Genomic DNA, 25,384 nt, shown 5'->3' on the forward strand with positions numbered 1-25,384 from the left:
TATGGTGAATCTTCAGCTCGAAGGCACCGTTGAGGAGAAAAGCACTTCAGAATTGTCCTTAACTGCAGTATAGATTTATTCTTAAATTACCTCTAGGCAATCTCAGATGCTGCATGTTCAAGTTAGTTTCTGTGTGTTCTGATAGAGGCAAGTAGCATTCATGATGTTGTCCCAGAAACATTGCTTTCCCATTACTTTCCCCTAGTTTATTCTCTGGGAGGGGGGGCCTTATAGTGGCCTGACAGTACCTGAATGGTGCCTGTGAGAAAGCTGGGGAAGAACTTTTTCCAAGGGCATGGAGCAATAGGACAAGGGGTAACAGTTTTAAACTAGAAAAAGGGAGGTTTAAGTTGAATATTAGGAAACAGTTCTTCACTCTGAGGGTGGTGGATCACTGGAACAGGTTGCCCAGAGACATAGTGGACGCCCCATCCCTGGAGATATTCAAGGTCAGGCTTGATGAAGCTCTGAGCGACTTGATCCAGTGAAGATGTCCCTGCTCACTGCAGGGGGGTTGGACTAGATGACTGCTAAAGGTCCCTTCCAGCCTTACACATTCTGTGATTCTGTGATCTTCCAGTATCCTTAAAAGTAAACAAAACCTCACCAACTGAAAACCTAGATGCATTCAATCAAATCCTCCTGCAAAATGTCTTGAACTACTCGTGGTCTGACATCCTTTCTTGGTGTTTCTGCTTCAGTTTAAACTCATTTTCATGGGAAACTCTTTCCAGCACCAGATTTTTAGCTTGTGCTGACTAGTGTGAGTGTGTCTGGGGGAACATCTCCCAGCCATGTCTGGCTCAGCACCTGGACCCTTGGGGGGGGGGGGGGGAGAGGACCCTTTTTCACCAGATTGCTTTACAGTCAGCACAGAGGGAGGAGACTCAGTATAGATCAAGAGGAGTAGATAGCAGGGCAAGTGGCTCTTACTCCAAGAGTAACTTCTCCCTGCTGAAGGAGTGTAGGGATCCATAGATTCCTGATTCTGCAGATGGACTCTGCAGTCCTGTATGTTCTGTCTGTAAGCTGTGGCGTTGGTGTGAGCTGGACCGTGTCAGCAGTAGGGAGCCTGTAGTTGAAGCTGGTTAAAGCTCAACCCCCCTTTCTCAGAAGGGCTTTACCAAAGGGTATTGCTTTGTACTAGGCAGCGGCTGTTTTGGCTTATGGTTTCCCCTTGTGTTCTCACGGGTAAGATGAGAAACCCAAGACAATTAAAGTGCCCCTCACACTGAGGGGTACAGAGTGTTTAGAGCTGAAAAATCTGCTGCCTCCTGTAATGACTTGGTGCCTGACAGGTACAGGGAATGATGCGGCTTATTCTCTGGAGCAGCATCAGACCCTTGGGTGCAAGGTTGCTGTTGAAATAAAGCTGAATTCCAGTCCTTAGCTCTGTTGTGACTGGCTCAGTCGCAAATTCCTCTCCCCCACAGCAGAGCATTGCCATGGAGTGGGGGTTCACACTCTCCTCCCAAAAGCTGGAGTTCAAAACTGGAACTATCACATTTTCCCACTTCAGTTTTGGAAGAAGCATTGGGTGCATGTTTACCTGCTGGTGCACTTAATTCTTTTAATTGTTTTTTCTTTTCCAGTAAGCAGGTGGATCCTCCTTCCTTCCTAACACTGTGCTCTGTCTTTGCAGACTGCCGTTGATGTTTTTAAGAGGATAATTTTGGAGGCAGAAAAAATCGATGGGGCAGCTTCACAAGGGAAGTCTTCATGCTCAGTAATGTAATTCCACGGCAAAACCTGAAAACACTGGGAATACATTCTACCTGAAGAAGCAAAACTGCCCATTATCTTTAAGGATAAACTATGCTTCTTTTTTTTATTATTATTTTTTTTTTCTTCTGTTAACCTGAAAGATAAACAGTTGGTTTGGAGCCTTTCCCTTCAGATTATGTTAAACTCTGACTCCTGTGCAAACGGCTTCACTTCCATTTTCAAATTTTAAGCAATCATATTTTCAATTTATATATTGTATTTCTTAATATTATGACCAAGAATTTTACTGGCATTAATTTTTCAGTGTAGTTTGTTGGTTAGAATAATCATCAAAATGAGGCATATTGTTACACTACTATTAACTAGGCTTGGATATCAGTGTTTCTTTGTGTTAAATGTATACTTGTAAATAAAATAGCTGCAAACCTTAAGTGCTCTGTTTATCATTTCTTGGTTGGTTGCTCTGTATCACTTCCTGTGACAAGTGTTCATCTGCTGACCTTAGGAGGAGGTGTGAGACCCTCGGAGCCCATGGATTGTTCAGCTGTTGCTCAGGAAGCTTGCTGGTGAGACATCCCAACCTCTTATTTTTACCACTAGACCTGCCAAGCACTATGTGCAGGCAGGAGACACAAGTGCCGCCTCTCATTTGGAAGGGAAGATGTGGGTTTTCAGCCAGACAACCTGAAACTGTTAAGATTTATAGAATGAAGGGGTGTAGAGATGCGTTGCAGACTGTTCATGTGACCTTGTAGCTAGGAATGCTGTCAGGATGGAGTGGGTTCATCCGGGTCACAAGCAGAGACTTGTGAAGAAAACAAAAACGTAATTTAAAATAGTGTGCCCCAGACAAACTCATGTGGGTTGTTTTATCCTGAATTTCTGTGCTTCTGCATCTGGATAGCACTGGGTAGAGGCACGTTGTGTCTGTTCACAGCATCACAGTCCCAGTGCTGTGCCAGGCAGCTTCATCCAGCCAGTTGCAAGCTTTTGTTTGATTTTTGGACAAGAAATGAATGTTAATCTCTGAATCTGGAAGCAACCTATTTTCACTATATATATTTAAAAAAAAACCCACCTGCAGTTGATCTACTTTGTATTTAAAAAAAGCCCCAAGGAACGAGGCTGATGTGGGGAGTGGTTAATGAAATGTTTCTTGTGTGGTTTTGTGTCCCTGTGAAATCTCGGTTGCTGGCAGGAGCGAAACAGGAATCTCCCGATGGTTTTGTAACCAGGACTGGGGTTTGTGTTTTGGTCTGTGTTTAAAGATAAAGATTCAGCATGGCTTATCTCTTCATTTCTTGTGCGGTGGTTCTCTCGTGTTTCATACCAAATGGTCTAAAGCCCATCAGTTAGAAGGCCATGTAGAAACACGTACTGATTTCCTTGGTCACCCCAAGAACGGCTTCCTGGCAAAAAAGTTGCCTTTTCCCTCTGTTGAGGATGTTTCCCCAAGTTTCTGAAAACTCATTTCAGTTACCTGGACTTTATACCCTGTGCCAAATGCAGGTTCTGTAGACGGGTGGTTGTTGTACGCTGAAGTTGAGCAGAGCCAGAGGGCTCCTTCAGTACACACTTTGATTTCAGAATGACTGATCCAAGGCTGGGGAGAAAGTTTCCTTCACAAGGACCTGCAATGCTGGTACCACGGTAGTTTGGCTGATAATGAAGTTGCTGAGGGTTTGGAAAAAGATCTGTGGAGCATGGGAACAATATGTGTCTGTTCTGTAGTATCCCTTGTTGCCTAATCATGAGGTGGTGGATGACTTGTTGCATGATCAGAGTCTGGCATTGCATCACGGACACAATGTCATGTGGGCTACATCATGTGCTGGAAGTCCTGGAATACCAGAAACCTCAATGACTGCATTTACTCATTTATTTCTGTATTTATGTTCCAATAGTGGCTGCTTCTGTACTGCCTGTGGATCTGAAGCATGAAATAGCCACTGCATTGGTGCTTGAAGGGCTTGATGAGGAAATGACCCAGGCTAGGAAGAATGTCATAGACACTTAACGGAGCCCAGCACTCAGAGATGATCGTTGGCAGAGGTGGGAGTGCAAAGGTCCTTTCTGTCTCGAGGAAAGAGCAAAATTTGAGTGCTGTAAGTCAAGTTAAATACCTGTTGACCTGTGTGGGTTTAAAACATGCTGCTCTGGAAAGGACTTCTGGGCTGCACATGGACTGTGTGTGGTGTTAGTGCAGCATCTGAGGCGATGGTGAAGACTCAAGGCTTCCCATCTCCTGGTCTCTGTGAGCAGAGATGTTTCTGTGCCCACACTCGCACCCTGGAAGTGACGGAGGACATCTGCAGTTACCCTGGCTCCTGACACGGGGGGGTGTAAACCACCCAGCTGGGTCTATCCTGGCTTGCAGCAGTTTTGTTTTGAAGAGAAGAAGGAGCAGCAGCAGCCTGAAACGAGATGGGTAGCCCAGGTCCTCATTTGTGCTTTTACTTTCTATGAGAAGGAATGTACCATCTCACACTTTCCTGGCTGGAGAATTGCTGCTGCTGCTGCTCTGTGTGGATGGGGCAGGCAGTGATGATGCACCTGGGCTTACCCAGCTAATGAGTACTGGAGAAATCAACAGGTTCTAATTAATCCTTATGTAATCAGTACTGCTTATCTTCAGAGCCTTCCACTAATACCAATTGATCTTCACAACCTTGTTTAATAAGGTCAAAATGACTCCCCTTTGACAGCTGGGGGTGAGTGAGAACCTTTGCACAGATGCCTTCAACTCATCACAGGCACGGCAGAAACATGGCTGAACTAGGTCTGGGTGATGGGTGTTCTCAGCATCCAGCATTTAAGGGTCCTGATTCCCTACTGGAACCTTTCCTTTTTGAAATAAGATGAAAACTGAAAGGATTTCACCTAAAACTCCCCCGGTATTCTGATGTTTTCCAAAATGAAATCCCAAGTCCCATCTCACTCGGATGCTTGCTGAGATACGCAGTGAGCTGCACGAACACTGATCTCCAGACCAAATATTACTGAAAACAAGCTTTTGCAGGTTGGTTGTTTTTAATATCTATCTCTGGAAGGCTGCTAATAAATAGTTGGCTAAACCTGACCAGCAGGTCCCAGCTCCGAGACAAGGAGCTATTTTTCCTAGCAGGAACCCGGCCAGATCTGAACCTTCATTCTGTGACTGGTTCTTGTGAAGCTTGAGGAGGTTTTTTGGAGTCTGTACTACCCACGTGGAAGAGGTGAGGTATTGCGTGGTGCAGGATGGGTGGTGGGTCAGGGTGTGGGGTGGCCATCCTTCATAGAGGTACTGTAGAGACTCAGTGTCTTGGTGCATCCAGGATGAAGACATTGTGTGGATCACAAACCCATCACCTGGCAGCTGATGCCCGTTTCCAACAAGAAGAGATGTATTCTGCCAGTGAGGGCGTGGGTTGGAAGACCCTTTGCTTGCATGGTTTGCAGGGATGCTCTGCAGTCAGTGTACCCAGCCTCCCCAGCAGCTCTGGGAGGCAGCACATGGTGGCTTGGGCACTGGGAATACGTTAATCACCAGTGGAAGTCTCTGCTTCAGCAACTGGTGTGAGGTGGGCTTGGTTCTAACTGAGCAATATGGGTTTAATACAGAAACTCTCCCTGGAGTCACAAGGATGGTTTCTCACTCTGAGGTCTGTTGCCACTCTGAAGTGACCTGTGAGCTGTGCTCATCCTTTCCAGCAGTGAGCCAAAGAATTTTCCATGGGAGGGAGCTAGACCCAAAGACGACTGCGTATGTATTGACCACCAACTATCTCGGACTAGGGTACATGAAGAAATCCTTGAGCTTTTTCTAAGCACGGTGGCCTTCTGAAAGCTCTGGGATATGGGTGTTTCCTGGCCAAAGCTCCCCCAGAAACTGCAGCATGGCTGGTTCAGCAGATGCGCTGCGACTTCTTGGCTGTTGCTCACATAACTGTTACTTGCAGGGGGTTGCACTTGCCATAGTTGGTACCTTTGAGCAGAATCCCAATCCTGCTAAGAAATCCCGCTGTTAGCATTAGCAAGATTGCTCCCAAAGGTTCTCCTCCAGGAATTACGCCCTGCTCTCATCAACTCTCTTGTCAGAGGAGGAGCAAGTTTGTTGTCTTCCTGCCTTACCTGGTGGCCGGTGTCTGCTGAGCTGCACAGAAAAGTCACCCCTCTAAATTCTATATAACCCCCTGCACTGGGAAGAGGTGGTGGCATCTCACAGCTGTGTTCTGAAGACTACCCAACCTGGGCTTACTTATGCCAATATAACCTTCCTCATAACCCATTGACCTGTGATGGAAATCATCACTTTCAGGGGACAAGATCTGTGTCTGGATCCTGTGTGTAGCTGGGATGTGGGGAGGAGAGAAGGTGGTGACCAGGAGCCACCGTGTTTATCCAGGCAGGGTGTTTTTGTCCTGGAGGGTTGAGTTCTGGTTTCTAGCACAGCTGGGTCTATCTCTGACTGGTGTTGGCATCAACAGTGTCCTTTGGCATTGAGTCCTTCCCACCCTTGTTTTGATGGGGACATAACTTCAGGGTTACAATGGACTTGAAATCAATCTTGGCTATCTTGTGTGGTTTGAGGTGTTTGGCTTCCTTACCTCCCTGGTCCTGACCTGAACAAATCACCTCTGATGACCTTGCTCTTCAACCTCGTGGCAGCAAAGGCAGATGGGGGGCGGGGGATAGCACAGCCTGGAGCCATCCGTATGGATATCGAGTCTGATTTCTCCCTCTGACTGCAGACATGTAAAGAAGTCTGAGACTTTTGGGCTTTGTTGAAGCCAAACACTCAAACCTGGAAGTTTGTGTCTCCAATACTCCATCCTTTAAACAGCCACAGCAGAGGAAGGCTGCCCACCATCCGGTTAGTCTGGGGCAGCGTGGTCAGATGTGATCCAGCACTCGGGCAGGAGCAGGAGGCAAGGTCTGCTCCAGCATCCTGTGTCTGAAAGGCTGCTGGTGGCCACAGGCTCCTGGGGTTATTCTTTTCTCTCTTCCATTGGCAGCCTTTCCCTCCTTTGCAAGGAACTAAACATTTGCCACTCTTCAATATTATTTTCCCCCTCATCATTTTTCCTTTTTTTTTCTAGAGATTGGTATCTTCAACATGGTTTCTCAAAGAAGAGAATAAAGTTGCCACACCCTCTTTCCATCTCTGCTAAAATAGCTTTTGAACCTGTTGGGCAGCTTCTAACATCTCACAGCTGGGCACAAGTCTCGAACACACCAAGTTCCTACACATTTAATTAAAGTTCACACCTTAGGAGAAGCAGGAAAATCCCATCATTGGAGGAAACCAGGTTTTTGTGGTGCCATAAAAACCTCTTCCGCTGGTAATATCTGCTTTACTGGGTACTTTAGGGCCAGTTTGTCATGGATGTTGTGGGTTTTCTCCAGGCACCAAACAGGTCTTGACCAACACAAGGAGTACAATGGGCCATTGTGGCCCCCAAGGATAGGAGGCTTGGGTCCCAACGCCAATGACAATGCCACCTCTTCACCCTGGTGCTCACAGCCATGACTCAGAACGGGGACACATCTCCTCATTCCCTTCCAGGACACCAAGTGCAAAGCCACGGGGAAGGGCTGGTTTTGGGGATGCCACTAGTGTCACCCTGCCCTGGCTGCTGTTCTTCCAAGTGGGACTTCCCACGTACTGTGACTGCTCTTGCACCTTCTGGGGACTACTTTAGCACCTAGAAAATACCAGCATTTCTGTGAGGGAGTGGGGTGGGTGAGCTGTTTTAATTAGGTGAGGCTTTTCCTCGTTATTCCCTGCCTCCTATGGGAACATGTAACCGTGAGTGGCGTCTCTGTGATGCAGGTGGCAGGTTTACCCACATCAGCTGAGGGATGTGTTTCTTCTCCAAACGCAACGTGCCATCTCCTTCCTCCTCCAGCGCATCCCAGTCAGCGGGGTGACGTCTCCCAGCTCAGCCTACGTGTGCGGGCACACGCTCTTATTAACTTTTACATCTTAATTGAAAGGGCGGTGGACTTTTAAGCCTCACTAATGACATCCTTTCTTCCCAAACAGTCTTTAATCTCGAGCTGGAGCGGTGAACAAAGGCAGCAGCGCGGGGTTGCCGTGCGAGGCTGCTGGCACGCGTGCAGATGGGAGCGACCTGCCAAGAACAGAGTTGTTACGATCCGGATTCAAAGCCTGTGCCTGACAGTCTGGGGATGGTCTTGGGGAGTGGAGCTTCATTGGTGGGTGGGAGGTAACAGGGGCCCTCACCGGTGACAAAGAAGAGGACTTAATGATTAGGAGCTGGGCGTGAGGTTTCTTCCAGAGCTATTAAATGACGTTAAAGATGAATCTCCTTTTAACGTGGTGCCCTGGTATGTCTCTGTGCGCTGGTCCACAGGCCACCCCCATTTCCTAGGGAACCTGCTTTGGCATGGGGATTGGACCCAATGATCTCTTGAGGTCCATTCCAACCCCTACAATTCTGTGATTTGCCTTTACCTTTTCCTGGCTCGTTAATATAAATTGACAGGGTTTATGGGCTGGGGCTGTCCCTTGCTATTTGTCCTGAGAATAAGACTGTTGAAGGCTCTCTGGAATCTGAAGCAGCTTTTCTTCGAGCTGGTGTTTGAGATGCCAGGCTCTGAAGCCATAATCACAGCTTATATGCAAAATAGGCCAATGATGTGGCTTAAAAATCCCCTTAAACCTGATTTATAGTTGTGGGTGTTGGTGCTTCGGTGCTCAGAGATCGAAACATCCATAAAAAAAAGATGCTGGTGAATAACGTCGATGAGTTTGCGAGCCCAACCTTTCCGTTCTGGAGGAGATGAGGGCCTTGGCTTTTGAAAATCCCATTTAAAGAGGGTGGAAGGTTGAAAAAGAAACCATCACTTTGATGGATGAAGCGCAGCGTGTTATTTATTGGTGAGGAGTCTTCCAAGGATGCTCGCTTTTAGCTGCTGTGCTGCAATGGCAAAAAGCTGGGAAATAATAGTAAAAAGACATGAACCTAGTACAGGGAAACTGTTGTGTTTCAAGCTGCTGCTGGTTCCTTATCTGCTTCTTGTCTGCCCTAAAATAAGAGGATAAAAAAAGGTGGTAGGGAGGGGAAAAGATAAAGAAGGAGAAAAAGAGGAAAAGGAGGGAGGATATGAGGGAAGATTTGGGGGTAAAAGGAAAAAAAGTAATTAAAAAAGGAAAGAAAAGTTGTCCCTCAAAAAGGAGCAGTGTGCACTGCTAATCGACCAAAGCCCTGCCAAGCAAATCTTTTGTCAGAGCGTCTGCCCGAAATCAAAACCCCGGACTCAGCAGGGCCCGTCCCTGGCGGTTCTGCCTACGAAGCAGGAAAGCGCAAAGCCCCCCGGTTCCCGCTGCTTTGTTAAAAAGCCCTGGCGACACCAGCCCCGTCTTCCCCCCCGCGCCCGCTGCTATATAGTGGGGTGTCCAACATCTCTGTCCATCGCGGTTTTGGTTTGGCTCCCGCTCTCGGGTTTGGATAGCAGCCAGCAGGAAAATGTCTCAATACTCGGGAAAAGTAAGTAATGACCCAACGCTTCCCTTTCAGCTCGAGCATCTTCTCCCCCCCCCTCCCTGGGTTGAAGGAGTAGGTTAGGATAAAATCCCAGAGGATGAGATGGGAATGATGATACCGGGAGCAGATTCAGTAGCGGGGATGGGGCGGGTGCGGCAGAAGGAGCTGTGTTTCGGGAGCAGAGTTTCCTGTTTAAACATTCCTGCTGGAAATATGTGTGAGCAAGCACGAGGCTGCAAGAAGTGTCGTAAATGCAGGATGCGCCGCGTTCCCAGAAAAACAAATCCGGTTGTTAGGGAAAAATGCCAGTGATGCTCTTGCTGGAGAGCAGCTAAATGAATCCCAAACCATCTTAAAATGCGTCTGCAGGTGGTTACCATCTGCTTGAACTGGAGGTCCAGGTGTGCCTCCGCTCCTCACCACGGGCTTGTTCTCCTCCTGGCTCCCCCCAGATCACTCTTTATGAAGGCAAATGCTTCACGGGCAGAAAGCTGGAGGTCTGCGGCAGCTGCGGCAGCTTCCAGGACCGAGGTTTCCTCAACCGGGTCAACTCCATCTGCGTCCAGAGCGGGGCTTGGGTCTGCTTCGATCACCCCGACTTCCGAGGGCAGCAGTATGTCCTGGAGCACGGCGAGTACCCCGATTTCTATCGCTGGAACAGCCGCAGCGACCACCTGGGCTCCTGCCGGCCCATCGGGATGGTGAGTGGATGTTCCTGGTGCTTTTCTCTCCCACCTGGAGCATCAGTGGGATGGAGCTGCCATCAGGCTTTATTTTTTTTCACGAGCCCTGTGAATAAATGAAATTAAAAATCTGTGCTGTTTAGAACTAACACGTGCTGTTGAGAAGGAGCTGGTCTCCCAGGGAAGGTTTGTCCTCCCTTGGAGGGGGTCTGCACAGGCTGCGAAGCCGAATCATGGTTTCCCCGTACCTCCTGACTGGGAGAAAACACCTCACCTTCCTCCCATGGTGGGAAGCTTTAATGGGATGAGATTTTCCTCTGGTTTTTCAGATGAGGTGGCAAGGTCCTGTCATCACCATGTGCTTTGCTTTTTTAGGAGGGGGTCATTGCCCAAGGCAAGTTTGAGCTGCAGCATCCGGGTTTCCCCTTGTGCCCAGAGAGGGAGTGGGCTGCCCCCGGCAGCTTCTGAACCTGTCCCACTGGGCCATGTGCCGCTCCCAGTGAATTTTACCTGAATTCTCAGCTGTTGCTAAAACCCCTCAGTAGTCCTAAACTAAACCCATTTTTTCCCCCAAACTAGGCATGCTCCCCTTATGAAATCCATTAAAGCATTGCCCCAAGGAAGGCTTAATTGGGAAGATTAAAATCTAGAAAGATGCATCTGGGTTCAGTCTTTTCATTCAACTCTCCTGTAACTCATGGCACCCAGGGCAATGACAAACCCACTCAGAGCTGCTAGGGTTTCTCACTGGCCACAAAGCTGCTTTTTTGGTCCAGCAAATGGGTTTGTTTCAGGTCCACAACATCCTTCCCAAAGCACCCCAGAGCAGGACACACAGCAGCAGTTCCTCTCCGCCGTCTGTATGCAGAGAGATGCTCTGCCCCAGGCCCTGGAGCCCGGCCGGCGCGAGGATGTACTCCTGATGTACTCCTCCTTCCTTGGCCAGAGAATTTCTGTGAGATGCCAGCAAGTGCTTCAAGGCATTTCTGCAGCACAGATTCCCGGAGGAATGTTTGCTCAGGCACGGTATCCGCTCGGATGCTGCCGGCAGCTGCCTGCTGTGGGGTTTGGCATCGCAGCCCGGCCTTCTTGTGCACCGCAGGGGAGCGAGGCGGCTGCAGAGACTCGCCCCCCAGTCATGGAAAAGCCTGTGGATGCCAGGGAGGCTTGGAGAAAGCCTAAGAATGCGAGTTAAGCCTATTTGAAAAAACATGTTTAGGTATTCTTTGCTTTTTGGCTTAAAAATATCATTTCAGCTCCCTCTGTCCCACATGCCTACACCACAGACTGCAGAAGTGTCTGTCCCCAGAGAAACTGCTACCACGTCACCCTCAGGGGCTCATGCAGCAATAACAGTGCTGGGGAAGATTCCTTTCCTTTTCCTTTTCCTTTCTGTAAAGAAAGGCACAATATATCCTGTCAGGTACAGCAGCCATGCATGGAACTGGAGGCAATCTAAAAGTTTAGGGGGATCATTTAGCACCTCCGGGTAGGTGTTAGATTGGGTTCATGTCCTTTTTTTGATGTGTGAGCACATGGAGAGCCAGGGCTGTAGCTGATGTTTGCTTTGACCTGAATCCCTCTGTCCCCAGCACGGCGAGCATTACAGGATCGAAATATTTGAGGGGAGCCACTTCAGCGGCCCCAGCCTGGAGCTGATGGAAGATTGCTCCTTCCTGCAGGGACAGGGCTGGGACAAGACCTGCATCAACGCCCTCAAAGTATATGGCGACGGCGCGTAAGTAACTGCGCATGTTCTGGCATGGGGCCGCTGCGGTGTCCCCTGCTCCCAGCGCCACAGGGGAATGGGGTGGGTGCAGAGACTCCTTCTGTCTTGGAAAAGCCTCTCCATGCTGGGGGGACTTGGAGAAAGACTGAAAACCTGAGTTAAGCCTATGGGTTGAAGATGAATTTTGGTGCCTACCCATTGAGACCTACCTTCAAGGTGCATGAGTTTCAGACAAGGGCAGCTAAGCACAAGCTACAAGAGCTCTGAGACACCTTTTTAAGTTGTATGATACCAGAGATGTAAAACCAGCTTGTTTCTCTCTCCCCTCTTTTTTCCTTTTCCTTTTCCTTTTCCTTTTCCTTTTCCTTTTCCTTTTCCTTTTCCTTTTCCTTTTCCTTTTCCTTTTCCTTTTCCTTTTCCTTTTCCTTTTCCTTTTCCTTTTTTTCCTTTTCCTTTTTTTCCTTTTCCTTCTCCTTCTCCTTCTCCTTCTCCTCCTTTCCCTGTTCCCAAACACCTCTTTAAAACTGATGCAGATGTTTTCAGGGAGGGCACACAGGTGGCTCCAGGTGATGTAGGTCAGGGCTTTTGCTTTGCGAGTGATTTCACCAAAGTTTGCAACACCAGAACCCTCCTCCTTGGCACAGCAAAAATTAGGCAGTGGCATCTTGCCTTAAGATTAACCCTGGAAGACAGGGACAAGAGGCAGGGATGCCCATTGGGACAAGACCTACATCAACGCCCTCAAAGTATATGATGATGGTACATAAGTAACCACACATGTGCTGGCATGGGGCCACTGCAGTGCTCCCTGATGGGGTCACCCCCACTGGCTCAAGAAGCCACTTTGGAAACGTGTTGGTGATCCCCAGACCCATCCTCCTGCCCCTGCAAATGTTCCCAAAGGCTTCAGCAGGACGGTAGCTTTGCCCTCTCCTTGCTGTTGGGTGGCAATTTGCATGTTCTCCAAGGTGTCAGTCCTTTTACATTTTTCCTCTTGTTGTGAGCGGGGTTATCCAGCATCTCCCTTTGCTCTGTCCAATGTGTGTGATGGGTGATGTTGTACAATCCTCCTGGAGCTGGGCAGAGGGTGGCTGGAGCAAGGCAGGTGGGGCTCTGAAGAGGACAGAGCATGGAAACAGTCTTCTCTGCCTGTCCTGGACTGGATGCTGCGCCTCTTGCCTGCTCCTAGGGCAGGATGTCAGGCACTTTCTGTCCACAGCCATTTTTTCCCCAGAATAAGAAGGAGGTTGTTGCTACCCAAGCTCAGTGTCCTGCAGGACCCTTTCTCATTCAACTGTGGCCATTCCTCTCCCCAAACACCAGGCTTATGCTCAAGCAGTGGTGGTTCATTAAAATTAAGGATCCCAGCTCCTGATGGGAAGAATGGCTGGAGCCCTCCAGGGACTCCATCAGTGCCAAGCATTTGAAGCCAAAGGCATTTGAGTACCAACGCTGTAAAGCCAAGAGGGAGCCTGTGAGTGCTCTGGCAAGAAGAGCTTTGGGGCCAATCATTTACCACCCGTGTCCCCATAGCAGACTCCGGAGTTTAAGAAATTGGGATGTTGCCCAGAAACTTTCAAGCACATGAACTTTTAAAACTGATTCTCCTCCCTGCAAAATACCTAAGGGGCACAGAGCTTGCTGTCCCTCCCGTGGGAGCCCAGGCTGTTTAACGCTACACGGCTTCTCAAAGGCCTCAAGTAGAGAAAAAAACCCAGAAAAAAAAATATTGAGAGGGAGTGCAGTGAGGAAACTTCTTGAGTTGATGGTCACTGAAAGCGTGGGGATTTGCCCCTGTACTCGGCATTGGTGAGATCACACCTTGAGTACTGTGCCCAGTTCTGGGCTCCTCACTACAAGAAGGATGTCAAGGTCCTTGAGAGAGTCCAGAGAAGGGCAGCCAGGCTGGTGAAGGGGCTGGAGAGCAGATCATATAAGGAGCAGCTGAGGGAGCTGGGGTGTTCAGCCTGGAGAAGAGGAGGCTGAGAGGAGACTTTATCACTGCCTACAATTACCTGACAGGAGGCCTCAAGCTGCACCAGGGAAGGTTCAGATTAGATGTTAGGAAAAAGTTCTTCACTGAAATAGTTGTCAGGTTGTTGAACAGGCTGCCCAAGGAGGGGGTTGAGTCACCATCCATGGATGTGTTTCAAAGACAGGTAGATGAGGTACTTAGGGATAATGTTTAGCATAGAACAGGAATGGTTGGACTTGAGGACTTGATGATCTTAAAGGTCTTTTCCAACCTTGTGATTCTGTGAAGGGGCTGTAAAAGCCACTGAAAGGCAGAATGGTGCTGAGGGACCTGCTGGATCATAATAGCCCTGGTGCTGCAGCTGGAATTGGGCTCAGCCTGGCAAAGTCCTCCCAGGACCCATACTCAACTGTTTGGGGAGTGGAGGAGGTGGGATCACTGGAGATGAGTCTCAGCCACAGGCTGTCTCCAGCACTTCCCCAGAGCAAAGCAGGTCTCTTCTACCCCATGGGTGCTGAAAGCAGCTATAAAGCAGGGTCCCCCTGAGCTCCCTGCCCCCCAAAGCCTCGCTCTGCCATTTTCCCCCTTCAGTCCCACAATGTGACATCCGTTGGATACAGAAATGTTTGCTTCCCCTTCAGAATCCATGGATGGCATCACGTGCTGTTACAGAGCTGCTGCCTACACTTGAGGGGGCAGCTGTGCCTGTGGGAAACGATGATGGATCAGATGGAAACATGGGAATGGCCAGAAATGTCCGCCTTTGGCATGGTGCGTGGTGGGGTTGAGGGTGTCCAGCACCTTCCCCGCTGTTCTTTTGGGGCTGGTGACTTCTACCCCAACCAGCCAGAAAGACTGCTGCTAAAGCTGTTAAAACCATGCTGGGAAGGAAGTTGCTATTTTGGAGCAGCTTTGAGGTGTTACCACCTCCTTAGAAGCTGTCGCGGTTTGCATGGCGAGAGGCTTTGGCCATCCCACGGGCAGAGCCAGCTCCGGTATCACATATGGCATCATCTGGTGTCAGATGAACATGTGTGCTGCTTGTCCTCTTTCGTGCCTCCACAGCTCTGCAGAGAATTACATAGAAATAACAAGTCCTGAAAGCCAAATTTGTGTTACAGTCTGGGAGGTAACACCCCAAAAAAAGGCTTTGCTACTCTGCAGTGACGTAACTTGAAGGAACCAGACTGGCTATCTGTTCTGCTGAAGCATTCATGAGTGGTTAGCAGATGTTCTGCAGGAAGGCTGTGAAATATCAGCCAGGACAGGTACCCAAATGTCGCTGCTCGATAAGCATGACATACTTCTCAGCGGAGGCAATAGCTGCCCATGGCACCGCTCAGGTCCTGCGTGGAGAATGAGTGACCTGGAACCCTCCTGGAAGCATCTTGCTTGGTTCAGGCTGAAGCTGCAGCACTCCCCTGCTAGCTTTTTTCAGCTGGAGCAGCCAGCTTCGGCTCGCAGGGCTTGAGCTGGTTCCATGAACAGTTTTATTCCTGTGTTTTATTCCCGTGTCCTCTGGGTTTATGTGCTAATGAAACACAGCGCCGAGATGTTTGAGGGCTGCGTGCTGTGTGCCTGGATCAGCTCTCCCGTGCTGAGCTTGAGGATGGGATTGTCTTTTTTTTGCTGTTTTCTGGGCTCCTGGCTGCCTTGGTTTCCTCTCTTGCTGACGGTCTCAGGGAACGTAAATTTTAGGCAATAAAGGAGCAGCTAAGTAAGCCATACAAGTCTTCACTCATCACCTCGCACTGCCAATATCACTCCCATCTTTCTGCTATTCCTTTTATTCCTCTTTTTGGCAGCCTTTCCCTAAGCAGAAGGACAAGCTGGGGGGTTCCTACAACCACACCAGGTCATGCAGTCTGCTTCCATCTACCCCAGGGCCTGTCCCATTCCCTCCATGCGACTGTACAGACACATCAACTGTGTGTCTGGAGAGAAAAGTAGAGGTCTTGGGAAAGACAGCAACTATGAGGGGCTGCTCTACCCCTTGCTTTATTCTCTGGGGTCCAGCAGTTGCTGAAAGATGCTCTAGAGCAGAGCTAGAAGATCCACCATGTCCTGGTGGGCAAACAACACAGAATCACAGAACATTAGGACTTGGAAGGGACCTCAAAGGATCATCTAGTGCAACCCCCCTGCCAGAGCAGGATCACCCAGACTAAAAATATGGAGAAGTCCTTATAAACTGAAGGGATGGGGTAGAAAAGGAAGAAAGCCACGTGTGCATGATGAACAAGGCTGGGGTTTATGCAGAGGAGGAGGGTAATTTTGTAAATTGGTCTTAATCAAGCTGAAGAGCTGAGCACACCCTCTGACCGTGCACATCAGGATATGTGATGGGGGGACCTGGCTTCAGGGCAACTTTGTAATTCTCATTCAGATATAAACCGGATGCAGTAAAGTGCAAAATAATCAACTTCTTTGTGGGAAGAGCTGGAGGCCCAACATCCTGGATGAGCACATGGCAGTGATGCTGCAGAAAAGGGTTCTGCAGGGTAGAGGCACAGGCATCAGTCATACCAGGGAGATGGGAGAAGGGACACACCACAGTCCTACCTGGTGTCCTCTCAGAAACACAAAGTAAGTCCAGATCTGTCAGGGAACCTGTATGGTGGCTCGACTGTTGTCCCTAACCTTTCGCTTTTTTAAAATCCAAATAATGCCTGTGGGCTGCTGGTTTTATAAACAACTTTTTTCCTAGGAATCCAGCTTTCTGCTCTTTGTCAGTCCAACCAAGTTCACCAGCTGTTGTCTGACCCTGTAGGCCTGTCAGGCTTTGACCCAGCCAGCACTTAAAGGAGTTTCTCCTTGGAAATCCCACATACAGTAGGTCCCAATCGAGATGTCACAGCTGAGTTCCTGGCAAGAGACAGACCACAGAAACCAAATGATTTGGAAGATTGCATCTGTGCTCTGTTGTCGCTGCAGAGCAGCAGAGATCCTTATGTGTTTAAAAAAAGGGTAGATGAGGTACTTAGGGATGTGGTTTAGCATAGGACATGAATGGTTGGGCTTGATGATCTTAAAGGTCTTTTCCAACCTTGTGATTCTGTAATATCCTTTAAAAAATTGGGAAGAGAAGAATGAGGCAGAGCTGAGCAGTTCGACAGTGACAGCATGGAAACATGACTGTAAAGCTCTCAAAGCAATGGCAAAACTTGGTTAAAGAACATGGGAGATTTAAATAGAAGAAAGAGGTGACATTTGTGACCAGATTGAGATCACGGCACAGTGTGTGCTAAAGGGATGAAGGGAGGCAAAAGCAGCAAAATTTGTCCCTTTGACCACCAGAATTGTTCCTTGCTTGACAACCTTGAAATGGAGAAAGATGTGCTAAAGAGACGTAGCCAAGCCAGGTGAAGAAGGCAGGCTTGCCAAAGTCACCAAGGCTATTGAGTGTTGTATATCAACAAGGGGAAATGGCACAAAGCTGCACCAGGGCAGGTTCAGATTAAGTGGTAGGAAAAAATTCTTCACTGAAAGAGTTGTCAGGGCCTGGAACAGGCTGCCCAGGGAGGGGGGCGGGTTGAGTCACCAACCCTGGATGTGTTTAGCAGACGGGTAGATGAGGTGCTTAGGGATATGGTTTAGCACAGGATGGGAATGGTTGGACTCAGTGATCTTAAAGGTCTTTTCCAACCTTGTGATTCTGTGATCAATTTGTCTGCATTCCAAGGGAAACTTGTGGTTAACTCTGGATGCAGAGATAAAGTGAAGATAACTGAGCCACAGCCTGCTCTCTGTTGGAAAGCGTCAAAGAGAAGCCACAGAGAACTGCTATCAAAGAAAGAAGTTATTAAATGTGGTTCCCATCATAACTGCTGAGTCAGTTTAAAGAAGTAAAACATGCTTTAGGCAGTGTGCATTTCTCCCTACAGTCCAAACTGGGTTTATCCAGGGGCTGAAGGCTCTTGTCTCTTTAAGCACTATCAAATACTATTAAATAGTTTCTGTTGCACATGGTGACTTACAGCATCATAAAATCATTTTGGTTGGGAAAGACCTTTAAGATCACCAGGTCTAACCATTACCATAGCACTGCCAAACCCACCACTAAACCATGTCTCTAAGCACAAGATCTGCACGTGTTTTAAATACCTCAAGGGATGGTGACTTCACCACTTCACTGGGCAGCCTGTTCTAGTATTTGACAACCCTTTCAGTGAAGAATTTCTTGCTTGATGTCTAACCTAAACCTCTTCTGGTACAACTTGAGGCCATTTCATCTTGTCCTATCTCTTGTGAGTTAGGGGAAGAGACCAGCGCCTACCCAGCTATAACCTCCTTTCAGGTAGTTGTAGAGACCAGTCAGGTCTGCCCCTGGGCCTCTTTTTCTCCAGGATAAACAAACCCAGTTCCCTCAGCCACTCCTCATCAGATGTGTGCTCTAGACCTTCCACCAGCTTCATTGCCCTTCTCTTTACATGCTGCAGCACAGAGCTGTGAAGCTCAGAGAGATCCATTTGTACAGCAACATGAAGCAGGGAGCCCCAAGTCCCAGGCTTTATCGCTGGTGTAACCAAACCAGCTTCTACAGGCAAGGTTCAGTATCTGGCTGTGGATAATTGTCAGGGGGATGTTTGGATCCAAGTAACTCTTCCTTTCTGCTCAGCTGGGTGCTGTACGAGGAGCCCAACTATCGAGGCCGTATGTACGTGGTGGAGCGGGGTGAGTTCAGCAGCTTCCATGAGTGGCAAGCACGCAGTGCAAACGTCCAGTCCATCAGAAGAGTCATCAATTACTTCTAGGCAGCTCAGCCTTCATCCTACCAGTGATGGGCTGTTGAGACCTGGCTTCACCTTCCTTCCCACTTATGGATCTGTGGAATAAATTGTTAAGCACCAGCTTTTGGCTCCGAGTACTTTGTTTCTGTGAGTTCAAGAACGAAGAGACTTGGAACCTTTCTAAGCTTGATTTACATGCTGTGAAGTTGCTTTTTCATTCTGCAGCGATTTATAAGGACACAGAGGTGATGGGCCAGAACTGGTGACGACCAGCACATCCAGGAATGTGCTCCCTGATGCGGTTGGGGTCTGACACATGTTCACTCTGCTCTATCCAGGGCCACCATGCAACAGACCCAGCTGACTCCCGATGCCTGGAGGGGGTCACATTGCTGCACACGTGCTTTGTGAGCACCAGCACACAGCCGTCAGAGGGTCTGCTCGTGCCACGTGAGGACGTGTGTGAGGATCCTGTCAGGATCTGACTGACTCACAGTGTCTATCTGAGCATGATGTGCTGATCCTGATGCAAAAGGGGTAGAAATCATTCATCCTGAGCTGCTCTGACCTTAGATGTGCATACATTAAAAATATATATTAAAAAAATTTCCTCAAAGGCACAAAACCTGAGAGATCTTCTCTTTGCTCCCTGATTCATAAGCCCTTCAGCTGACAATGACATTGTAAGGGGGCGGCAGCAAAGCAAACAGCCACAGTGCTCTCACTTTCTACACAACTCTCTTCTCATCCTTCTGCTCCTTTGGTGCTCCCAGTCCATCCCAGTTGTTTCAGCAGCCCTGAATCCCACTTGGTGCTTGGCAGCTGGGATGGGAACAGCTCTGCCCATTCAGCTATGGACCATCCACTACAGCTTGGGTGCTCCCCTTGGCACTCAGTGCCCAGAAGTCCAGTGCCTCCCTTCCATAAACTCCTAGGCCATGGTCAGTGTTGGCTAAGAGTGTTACTGACTGTTTGATACAGCAGTGATTTTATTCTTTCCACTCCGTTGTTCTATTAGCTGTTAAGCCTTGGCTGGCTGATGAATCCTGACAGGCATGGGCATAGTGCCAGCAGAGCTGCAAGGCCCTGTGTTAATCCAGTGGGAAGGCTGCTGATCTAACCAGTGTCCCCAGCCCTTCCAAGGGACATGAGTGAGGCTGACAGGTCCCCAGCACACAGCACGAGGCGTGCGTGCCTTCAGGGCATCTCCGCTTTGCGGGTCTGCAATGGGATCCTGCTCTTTGCAGAGCAATCGGGAAGAGCTGGTGTCTGTGCAGGGGGATGGCTGGTCCCATACTGCACCCTGGTCTGACATCAGATCCGTCTGCTGTTCAATCAATTCAGGCTTCTCTGCCTTGTTATTCATCTCTCCAGTTAGAGCTTCTTGGCTCCCTGTGGCTTTCTGGCAGTTAGAGGACTGGGGAAATTTGTAACAACTGTGCCTGTCCCTGCGTGAGATGGATTCCCATGATGAACCAGTACCATTGGTAGAGCTGCATCGGTTGAGATCTGCCCCAGACACAAATATGCCATGTATCTGTTACAGAGCATATGGAAAGAGGAAAAAAGCCCCTTTACCCTGTGAATTTAACAATAGTTTGGGTGATGCTTGTGTTAGCAGTGCCACAACCACATCCCATCATAGACTGGATGGCATCCTCTATCCAAACCATTACAGAAGCACTAGTTACACCAGGCCAGCTCTGGCCTGCAATGGCCATGTCCTGGGTGGCTTGTGGTGACACATGGTCCACTGGAGCTGTAAAAATATTTAAGCATCTTTTAATGGATTGCAAGGTATTTCTGTGTCAGAGAAGAAGGCAGGGAAATGATTCATTCATTGAGTGGGATGCACAAATGTACAACTCGTGCATCAACTCTTGCATATTTCATTTTCATTTTAATTAAATGCAGCTTATGAAAGATTTTAGGAGCCCTTCCAGGATTAGCGTTGCTCTTGCTTCGCGAAGGCTCTAATCGCCTCCTGAGCTCTATGCACTCAGTTAAAAGTTAATATTCAGTCACATGCACCGCTCTCTGCTGTGACCTTCTAGCCATTAATCTGTTAAAAAACCACAAATGTGGCCCTAAAGAACGACAGGCACTGAATTGTGACTAGTTTTAAGGACACTTTTCAGTCATTTGAAGCACATTCAATGTCACGGTGCAGCGTGAAGGGTAAAGAAAACAAAGGCTTTAAAATACATACAAACCGAAATCCCAGGTGCTCCAAGTAGCTGGAGGACAAAGGAAAGGAAAATAAAGAACAACCATGCACCCACATTCCCCTGAGAACAACAGCCTGAGCCCACAAATCCCCACACCTGCGTTTCTCAACGCTTGGTGCACACAGTCTGGGAAGGCGACTGATGTCCCACTGATGCTGGGGTCAGACTTAGAATCATAGAATCACAGGATGCTTTGGGTTGGAAGGGACCTTAATGATCATCAAGTTCCACCCCCCCCTGCCATGGGCAGGGTCACCTCTCACTAGACCAGGCTGCTCAAGGTCCCATCCAGCCCGGCCTTGAACACCTCCAGGGAAGGGGCAGCCACCACGTCCCTGGGCAGCCTGTGCCAGCATCTCACCACCCTCATAGTAAAGAATTTCTTCCTAATATCCAATCTAAACCCTTTCAATTTGAAACCATTCCCCCTCATCCTATCACTCCATGTCCTTCTAAAAAGTCACTCCTGAGCTTTCCTGTAGCCCCTTTAGGTACTGGAAGGTGCTATAAGGTCTCCTTGGAGCCTTCTCTTCTCAAGGCTGAATAAGCCCAAGTCCCTCAGGCTTTCTTCACAGGAGAGGTGCTCAAGCCCTCTAATCATCTCTGTGGCCCTCATCTGGACCCATTCCAACAGTTCCATGTCCTTCTTATATTGGGGACTCCAGAACTGGACACAGCACTGCTGATGGGGTCTCACAAGAGGGGAGTAGAGGGGCAGAATCCCCTCCCTCAACCTGCTGCCCACGTTTCTTTTGATGCAGCCCACGATATGGTTGGCCTTCTGGGCTGTGAGTACGCATTGTTGGCACGTGTCAAGCTTCTCATCCACCAGCACCCCCAAGTCCTCTGCAGGGCTGCAGCTCTCACAGATAATTTGCTGTGTGGCTTCCAGCGCTCAGTGGTTCAACTTCCCTCTGTGCAGACCAGCCCTTAGAGGGAACCACTGACATCCCTCCCCATCCTTAATGGGATACAGGGGACTGTCCCCGCACACGCAGATGTACAGGCTGACTCCAACACGCAGCTACTGTGTGCAAGCTCACTTCATCTATAGGCTCCAAGCTCATCATTTGTTTATCTGTTCTAGTAGATTAAGATTTGTTATTTAAATTGTGAAAGGACTTCAGAGCCCTGGTCCCTGACTGAACCCAGCTGCAAGGAGTTAAATGCACAAAAAAAGGCAGCCTGGTTAATCCCTGCTGTGAGTGGAACCCTGTGTGGAACCAGAGAGCATTTAGCCACCAGCAGGTTTATGTGTGCCTGTAATTTACCTACGGACCAAATATTCATCATTTATTAACATCTGACATCCCGTTTATGAACACACCCTCAGTGCAAACAGCTGGCCTCATCCCTGGCACGCAGAAGTCTAACATCACAAGAACTGGCAGCAGGGAATCAAATTCATTCTCTTTTTTTCCCCTTGATTTGGAATGGAAGTGGGGTGGCCATGGGCTTAATCCAAAGGCGGCCGCTGCGGGAACATGCACTGCGTTGGCAGCGGGGGGATGTGGCTCTTCCTCTCTTCCTTTTCCCTCCCCCTCCTTGCTAAATCTGCACTTGTTTAAAGGACGGAATGTACAGATCCCATATGTTTGCTAGTGGTTAGGGTTTGTGTTTTTAAAAAAAAGAGAGATTATTGCCATTGCCGGAGTGTAAAATGATATGATTTGCGACTTCATAGCGTTATAAAATATGAAGGGCAAAAAAGAAAAAAGCCAGCTTGATGTGACAGTGGATGTGAGGTGGTGCAGCAGAGATGGGAGCTGTGTGTCAGTCGGCTGCATGGCTGGATGAGCTCTGCTACGTGCGCCGAGGAGGCAAGCGATGGATTAAGTAAATCGGAAACTATTCCACAAAACGCTAGAGATAAAACAAAGACTCAAGACTGAACAAAAGGGACGAGTTATTAATTACAAGAGAGAGAACTAAATGAAATCAGCTCCATCTGGAAAAACCAGGAAAGCCCTAATAATCAGTGTTACTGGGCTTGGCCAGGCTGCTGCAGTGTAATATTCAGAATAACTTTGAATTACATCTGGCCCCAAAGCTAACAGCTCCTGCCAGAATGCCTGCATACATGAATGTCCTTTCCCTGTAGCTGGATAATGTGGGAATTTGATGGAGTATCTCTTTTAAATGAATCCTTGGAAGATATCTGAGCAACTGCAGTACTTTTGCATTGCTAGATTACTCAGTACATGTATATGTAGTGAAGGTAAGGAGGAAGCTGTCTGCTGATCCACTGTTGGCATGCTTGATGTTGTCCTAACTCAAATGAATCTCTAACTGCTTACACAGGTGGAAGGGCTGCCCAGCCACCTCCCTTCCCTGGGGAATCCAAGAGGCATTATTCTGCTATTGAGGCCACCCCAATGCTCACATCTTCCTGTGCTTTCTTCTCCTCCAAAATTATTCTGCATTTTACCTCTCTGGACCTGGTAAAAGTTAATTTACTCCTTGATGTCTACTAGAGCTGTTTTATTAGTCCTTCAAGTAGGAAGTCTTGTTCAACAGTGACCTCTGACTGATGGCAGAAAGCAAACCAGCAGCTTCAAAGGATATCTCCAACCTCTGGCATCAGAATGATATCCACGGTCACTGTTAGAGACCAAGCAATGACAGGGTGAAAATGTAGAGGGATAGTACTATGGGAGCAGTAACAGATATCCTGGCTGCCATGCTTCATCTGTTTGTTTTTAGCTGTTGTCCTGAAGTCAAGGAAAACTCAACTTGGGTGAAAACAGGTTTGGCGCTGAAACTTTTACTATCTGTGGGCTCAAACTCTCGTCCAGGAGTAAATGTGATATAGCTTACAAGTCCTTGGATCAGATAATTATCTATCTGATGTGGTCAGCATCTTCAGCATTGCAAACAGTGATTTGGTTTTGTTGTTAATTTAAAATCATCTGGTTTATTGGAGAAGTTAAATTTGGTTAAATCAGCCTCCAGTGGTTGGGACTCATGTAACTTCTTGATGTTCTCTTGCTCCAAGAGTAACCATTCAAACAGCAGAGGAGGTGCAATAACATCTCCCACAATTTGATCTGCTCCTGTATTTACTGGAAACCAAACACACATGGGAAAAAGTGGAGAAAGACAGAAGTAAAAAGTGTGTATTACTTTTCCATGAAGCAACAGAAGCACTGAAGAAACAGTAAATGGGTGGGCCATGTTTTTTCCATGGACAGCTGACCCTCTTCATGTGGTTGGGCATAAGATGGTTTGTAATCAAGTCAAGCTGTCCTGGGTTGTGTGTTCACATACAGAGGAATTTGCCAGTCTGTTCAGTCAAACCGTGCATGAAGCGAACCTGAAATCATATTGAAATTGTTAATGTAAATTCCTTCTTGAAGTATGATGATCTCCAGCAGACTGTGGTAAATACTTTGTGTCAGCATTCACACAGGTGAGGTCCTTTCAGTCAGGATGGTTTTCATGTGCTCCACCTAGGATGCTCCAAGGCCTGGGATAGTGGAGGATCACAGAATTGTAGGGGTTGGAAGGGACCTCAAGAGACCATCAGGTCCAACCCCCCTGCCAAAGCAGCTCCCCAGCTCATATCGCACAGGGAGGCGTCCAGATGGGTCTTGAATATCTCCAGAGACGGAGACTCCACAACCCCCCTGGGCAGCCTGTCCCAGGGCTCTGTCACCCTCACTGTGAAAAAGTTCTTCCACATATTGGTGCGGAACTTCCTGTGCTCCAACTTGAGGCCATTGTCCCTTGTCCTATCTCCACAGACCACTGAAAAAGGGCTGGCTAATTCCCCCTGCATTCCATGCTTAAGATACTTATAGACATTAATTAGATTCCCCCTTAGTCTTCTCAAGACTGAACAGCCCCAGCTTATTCAGCCTCTCCATAAAGGGGAGATGCTACAGGCCCTTAATCATCTTCGTAGCCCTTCTTTGGACTCTCTCAAAGAGATCCTTGTCCTTTTTATACCAGGGATCTGTCCCTGCTATTCCATGGAAAAAATGCATTTTAAAAAATTCAGCTTTGCTCAGCGCAGCAGTTTTGGGGTGCCACCACTCAGCTTGTTTAGTCTGATATAAACTAAGATAGCTGTTTTCTCATGTGAGTAGTTCTTTGTGGTTACCAGTGCTGGTCATCATCTGTGATGGGGTAAGGGAGCAGAGCAACTCTTCCCCTTCAAGACGCCACACCAGGAAAGACAACCCACTCACGGTCAGCACAGGTTTATTCATGTTTTGGGAGAGGTGCTTTTCAGCTTTGACATAGCTGCCCCATGACCATGGTGGTTGGGAAGATGGGTGGATGATCCTGACTCATAGATGGGCAAGATTCTGTAGTTTCAGCTGGCTTTACCCTGGCATTTTTTGTGCTGTTGGAAACCAACAGCTTATGGAGACGAATAGCAAAAGGGCATCTGTGGAATAGACCTCTTCCTTCCATACCTTACTGAGGGTAGCCACCACCAAAACCAGTCTCTTACCTGTACATGAACTGGTGTGGTGGGCTGCATATGCCATAATAGTAGCACATAACTGAGCCCCTTCTGACATGGTAACATACCCAATACTGAAAGCTTAGTTTAGTGCTTCAGGGAAGGCTATACATGAATCCTGCTCAAGATTTCAAGAAGACAAAGCACAGCAGGGGCCAGTCCACACGCAGAGCTGACCTGCTAAACTATGTGAGTGCAACAGCTGCTCCAGTAATGTAAGTGGGAATCAAAACTGCTGAGATTTGCAGAGTTTTATGTGGTTGTCATTGGTTTTCTTGGCTTGTAATGTAAGAAGAAAATAATAACATTTGAGTCATCTGAACCTACAATAACAATAATAATAATAACAGGAT

The 25,384-nt window shown here is 48.2% G+C and overlaps 2 protein-coding genes across 3 annotated transcripts in view; both read left to right on the forward strand.

The window, feature by feature from the left end:
• The window catches only part of RHEB (Ras homolog, mTORC1 binding), a 41,403-nt gene extending 39,247 nt beyond the window's left edge, over positions 1-2,156 (forward strand). For both annotated transcript variants that reach the window (XM_084280431.1, XM_084280432.1), the window contains one exon: positions 1,643-2,156. In XM_084280431.1, the coding sequence (XP_084136557.1) occupies positions 1,643-1,735 (93 nt within the window). In that variant the 3' untranslated portion in view covers positions 1,736-2,156. The remainder of the gene's footprint in view (positions 1-1,642) is intronic.
• Positions 2,157-9,197: 7,041 nt separating this feature from the next.
• On the forward strand, positions 9,198-18,356 carry CRYGN (crystallin gamma N; the record flags this gene model as incomplete). Its single annotated transcript, XM_084279779.1, has 4 exons — positions 9,198-9,218; positions 9,668-9,916; positions 11,491-11,636; positions 18,221-18,356. The coding sequence occupies 4 exons, from the start codon at positions 9,198-9,200 to the stop codon at positions 18,354-18,356; spliced, it is 552 nt and encodes a 183-aa protein (XP_084135905.1).
• Positions 18,357-25,384: the final 7,028 nt, after the last annotated feature.

Source organism: Gallinula chloropus (genome assembly GCF_964237585.1).
Source record: "Gallinula chloropus genome assembly, chromosome: 2".
NCBI classification, from domain to species: domain Eukaryota; kingdom Metazoa; phylum Chordata; class Aves; order Gruiformes; family Rallidae; genus Gallinula; species Gallinula chloropus.